This window comes from Psammomys obesus, unplaced genomic scaffold, assembly GCF_907164565.1.
Source record: "Psammomys obesus unplaced genomic scaffold, mPsaObe1.curated_primary_1811, whole genome shotgun sequence".
NCBI classification, from domain to species: Eukaryota; Metazoa; Chordata; class Mammalia; order Rodentia; family Muridae; genus Psammomys; species Psammomys obesus.
This window is the reverse complement of record NW_026587216.1, coordinates 32924977-32929941: the sequence shown is the minus strand read 5'-3', so window position 1 is coordinate 32929941 and position 4965 is coordinate 32924977. Positions and strand designations below refer to the sequence as shown.

At 44.1% G+C, this 4965-nt stretch overlaps 1 protein-coding gene across 3 annotated transcripts in view; it reads left to right on the top strand.

Annotated features, from left to right (window-relative positions):
- Positions 1-1026: 1026 nt before the first annotated feature.
- Positions 1027-4965, top strand: part of Atp6v1h (ATPase H+ transporting V1 subunit H) — a 93931-nt gene continuing 89992 nt past the window's right edge. For 2 of the 3 annotated variants that reach the window (XM_055603334.1, XM_055603332.1), the window contains exons 1-2: positions 1027-1201; positions 2346-2493. In XM_055603334.1, coding sequence (XP_055459309.1) covers positions 2381-2493 — 113 coding nt within the window. In that variant the 5' untranslated portion in view covers positions 1027-1201; positions 2346-2380. The other variant, XM_055603333.1, reaches the window with a different exon arrangement.

Here is a 4965-nt window from a genome sequence, read left to right as displayed (position 1 = left end):
CCATATGAAGAAACACTCCAAAGGGCTGGGATGTAACTCAGTTGTGGTTCTATTTTTCAAAGTCTAGCACTGTAAACAGAAGTAAAAAGAGAACATTCTGGTGGGTATAATTCTAGGTCAGTGTTATGTAAATTTGCTTTGAATACCTGCTATTGCCTGTCAGGGTATAATATTGTATTATAGTCTCTCTTCCTCAGTCCATGTATTAAATTTCCAGCCTTTAATGTGAGTGCATTTGGGGCTTTATGCATGTAATCAAGTTCAAAGGATGTTTAAAAAGGCTTGATCCCCTAGAACAATTAATCCTCACCATGAAGGACAAGAGGATGCTGATCATTCCTCACCTTGTAGTGCACAGAGAGAAGTCGGAACCCAAGAATTCAAATTAATGTTGGACTTCCAGTTTCCAGATCTTTGAGAAATTAACACATTTCCCTCCTTCTTCAAAAACAAAAAACAAAAACGAAACAAAAGAACAAAACATACTCCAGGATCTCCCTGTGCAGATCAGGATAGTCGGGGATTGGAGATCCTCCTGCCTCAGCCTCCCAAGTACTGGCGTTGCAGGTATGCACTCTAGGCTAGCTTGAGAAACACTTTTTTTTTTTTTTTTTGCTTGATTGCTCTGCTTAGTTTACAGTATTTTGTCATGACAACTCAAGGTTACTATTGCAGTTTGTTTCCTATTTTTGCTTTGCTATTATAAAAAGCATAATAGAGTGAAATGGCCATCCTGCTAAAAGCAATCTACAGATTCGATGCAACCTCCATCAAGCTCAGTTGTATGCTTAAAATCTGATTCTGAATGCTTGGTTCACTGATATGTTCAATCCAAACTTCTCCAAAGACTGATGTTGGGAGTTTTGGCTTCTTTGGCACTGGTAGCCTGCAGGGTCAGGAGCTCTGCCGCCTCAAGTACCCAGTGTACCCAGTGTGGTGAGCCGAGCAGGCTCAGCGCGCACGCTCCCAGCAGTTTTGGGCCTTCTCGGCTTCCGCCCTCCGCCGCGGTCACGTGCCCGTGCTCACGTGCCAGACGCCGCTGTCACTTCGCAGCTCTTCCGGCTCCCTCCGGGTGAGGTTCCTAACGTCTCCCGCGGAGTCGCCGACGCTTTGCTCCGGGGTGTCCGGCGGCCGCTGAGGCCTGGGAGCTCGACCAGCGACTGCCCACCCGTGCGGCCCTCCTGCCCCCGCGGCTATCCAGGTGAGGCGGCCCGGGGCCCCTCCCCGGCTCCGGAGGAGGGGAGGCTGCTTTCCCCGCGGGCTCCGCCGGGGTCCGCGGAACCCCGGGGCCTTCCAGGCGGGGGACCGGAGAGAGCGCGCGGGGGTGGGCAGGCTGGGGCCAGGGCCTCCCGGGAGGGCGCCTCTGTGCCCCAGGTTCCAGCCTTTCCCGGATGGAGCCGGTTCGACCGGGGAGCGGCAGTCTGCGCAGACCTTGCTTGTTTAGACAGCAGGTCCCCCACACAGAGAAATTAAGTTCCACACTGACTAAGCACATTGGGAACACGGAATAGAACTTGGGTATGATTTTTTTTACCTTCTTATGGTCGTGGCAAGAGCATAAATTTTGGGAATGGGAAGTCAGGTTTTTGTATCGTAGTAAGAGGAGGTTTAACCTTTATCTGTAAGTTGAGGGCTGAGGATTTTTTAAAATGCTCATTATTGTACTTTTTTTTTTTTTTTTTTTTTTTTCTTGTGAGAATACGCTCCCGTTGTTGGCTTTACCTAAGTTGTTCCAGACATTTCTCTCGGTATGGATTTTGAAAATATGTTGTCAATTTCTGTTGGAAAGAAAGGCATTGGTTTTTGAACATCCACCATGCCACTTGCTGTATTCTATTTTGAATTAGTAATTTTAAAGAAAGGAGTTAATATGTTTCTGCAAATTGAGACAGAGACCAAATAAACTACCATAAGTGGTCTTTTCATTTTTTTTTTTTTTTTGTATTTTATTTTCTGTAGAAGAGATTGGAACATAATTGAATAGATTTGAACTAAGTGCATTTTTTTAAAAGCATATTCAAAGCCCTTTGTACCAAAGATGGTCAAAGAGTCCTGTTTAATATTCTGTTTAATTTCTAATTTTGCTGTCAGTCTTTTAAATGGTCATGTTTTAAACATCTCATCGTATATTAAGGCTAACAATTGAAAACTCTTCCTTGGAAAATAACAAGCCAATAGTAAGCCCATTTATGGAGTGGTGGACACGATTTCAAATATGTTAATGCCATCCAGTCTTAGGATATTTAATATTTAAGTTAAATGAAGTGAATGGGGGTGTATTAATACTAGTAATTAAAAAAAAATGATGCCGGCTATTCTGTTTTTATCTTGACCCTAAATTAAAGATCTGTGGAGACACATTCAAGATCATAAGATTTAGATGACCAAAATGGACATTCGAGGTGCGGTGGATGCTGCTGTCCCAACTAACATCATTGCGGCCAAGGCTGCCGAAGTTCGAGCCAACAAAGTGAACTGGCAGTCTTATCTTCAGTATGTACCGGCTTGTCGTGAGTCACGGGTGTCATGTGCCTTTGCATCAGGCCTTTTCATGGTCACACTTCTATGAGAGAAATGCTGGAAAAATGCTAATAAATATGGAAGTGGGTCTCAGATGCGCTGGCACTGGAGTTACAGAGGGTTGTAGAACACCATGGGTGTGCTGCATGCCAAGCATTTGCAGGTCAGAGGATAACTTGTGGGAGGGAGAGCTGGTTCTCTCTACCATTACATACTGGGGATCAAACTCTGGTTGCCAGGCTTGAGTGGCAGGTGCCCTTACCCCCTGAGCCAGCTCATCAGCCCTCATTTATTCTTGATAATATTTCATTATTTTATTTTATGCAGTTTTATTTTGGTATAGTTACAGCTGAGTTACTGAGGATCAGATTGGGATATGCACATTGAAAAACCAGTTGAGGAATCTGCTGCTTATTTTTTTTTCCTTGCTTACAGAAAGGTTATATAGAGTAGCATCTCACAATATCAAACAGTCCTTTATTTCATTGTTAATTGTGATGTGTTCAGGGGTGTATGGGTGTACAAGAAAGGGATAGCTTCTACCATCAGAAGTGACCTGAAGTGATGATCCTTCAGTTGAGTTTTCAAGGATGAGTATTATTTGACCATATGGCAAAAAAAGAGGATCTGTCCAAATACAACAGATACTGTGATAAAGGCAATAATTGATAATTGTGCTGGAAGTTATTTATGGTTTGGAGGCAAGCAGTGGTGAGAGTTTAAGCTCACAGCAAGGCAGGGGCTGATTGTGACAATTGGGGTCCCTAGGTGCCCTTGGGAGGAGTTGGGTCTGTTCCTGCCACTTGGTGCTCTTCAAGATGATTCTTAAGTTATGAAGTGTACAATAGAAGAAGGCCAACATGTGCAGCACATGAAAAGTGATGGTCAGTTGTAGGTGGCAGTTTGTGTTCTGGAGTTGTCTTTTTCAAAACAGTCACTATCCTCATGGGGGTACAAGGAACAGACTGTTGTTACTCTTGGAGCTTGAAGAGCTCAGCTGTAGAGTGCCTGCACAGTGAGTGTGAATGAAGGATACATTGTACCACCACAAGGACCCAAATGTCCTGTCTCCTGAAAGTCACTGCAAGGCTGCTGAGGTTCTTAGCCTGCAGTAGATGACCCCATTCACTACTTGGTGAATTGTCTGCATTCAGTATAAGAGGTGGGTTTGTGGGAACTAGCTTAGTCATAGGGAGGAGTTACACTGGTAGTGTTAAGGTTGTTAGAATGGTCGGAACTGAACAGATTTGAGAAAAATAGTGAGCAATTTGATGTGTGTGGGTGAAAGATATCTAGGATGACTTCTGGACTCCTGTTTTTTAAATTTTTTATTTTATTTTTATTAATTACAGTTTATTCACTTTGTATCCTAGCTGTAGCCCCCTCCCCCATACCCTCCCAATCCCGCCCTCCCTCTTCTTCTGCTATGCCCCTTCGCCAGTCCAATGATAGGGGAGGTCCTCCTCCCATTCCAGCTGACCCTAGTCTATCAGGTCTCATCAGGACTGGCTGCATTGTCTTCCTCTGTGGCCTGGTAAGGCTGCTCCCCCCTCAGGTGGAGGTGATCAAAGAGCCAGCCCATGAGTTCATGTCAGAGACTGTCCCTGGTCCTATTATTGGTGAATCCTCTTAGACACTGAGCTGCCATGGGCTACATTTGTGCAGGGGTTTTTGGTTATCTCCATGCATGGTCCTTGGTTGGAGTATCAGTCTCAGAAAAGACCCCTGTGCCCAGATATTTTGGTTCTGTTGCTCTCCTGTGGAGCTCCTGTCCCCTCCAGGTCTATCTCCCCGTTCTTTCCTAAGATTCCCTGCATTCTGCAAAAATTTGGCTATGCTAGATTCCTGTTTTAAGAACTTAGGTTATTGTGGGGCCAGCCAAGGACTGGTGGAGGAAAGACTGTATGTTCCCCATTGATTGATGTGTAATTATTTAAGTCCTCTGAACTCCTGATTCCTTTAGTCCAGGCAGCTTTTAGATGAGAGGACAAGGAGTTGCTTGAGCCTGACTCTGTTTGTGATGCAAACAGAGGAGTGTTGATCACTAAGCACAAGCAGAGCAGCAGACCTTTCCCTGGTTTTGAAGTGTTTTCAGTTGTGTATTTTTCCAGTCCTGAAGCCTTGTGCTACATACCTCATTTTCCTTTTCCCTACTTTTGACCTTTATTTTGTTGTCTGTGTCATAGATTCTTTTTATGAGCCCTCTCTGTTCTGCATGTTTATGTGCAAATGTTAACCAGATATAACCAAATGTTTGTTCTTGAGCATTCTGATGTGGGGACACTAGTGGGTATGAAATATCCTCTGAAAGAACAGTTACAGGCTGGACATGACATACATAACCAGTGAATATTATACCACAACATCTACTGATGATCTAAAACCCGTGGGAGAGTTATCTTGTGCCAAAAGCCAAAATGTTTTTTACTTCATGAATTAATAACA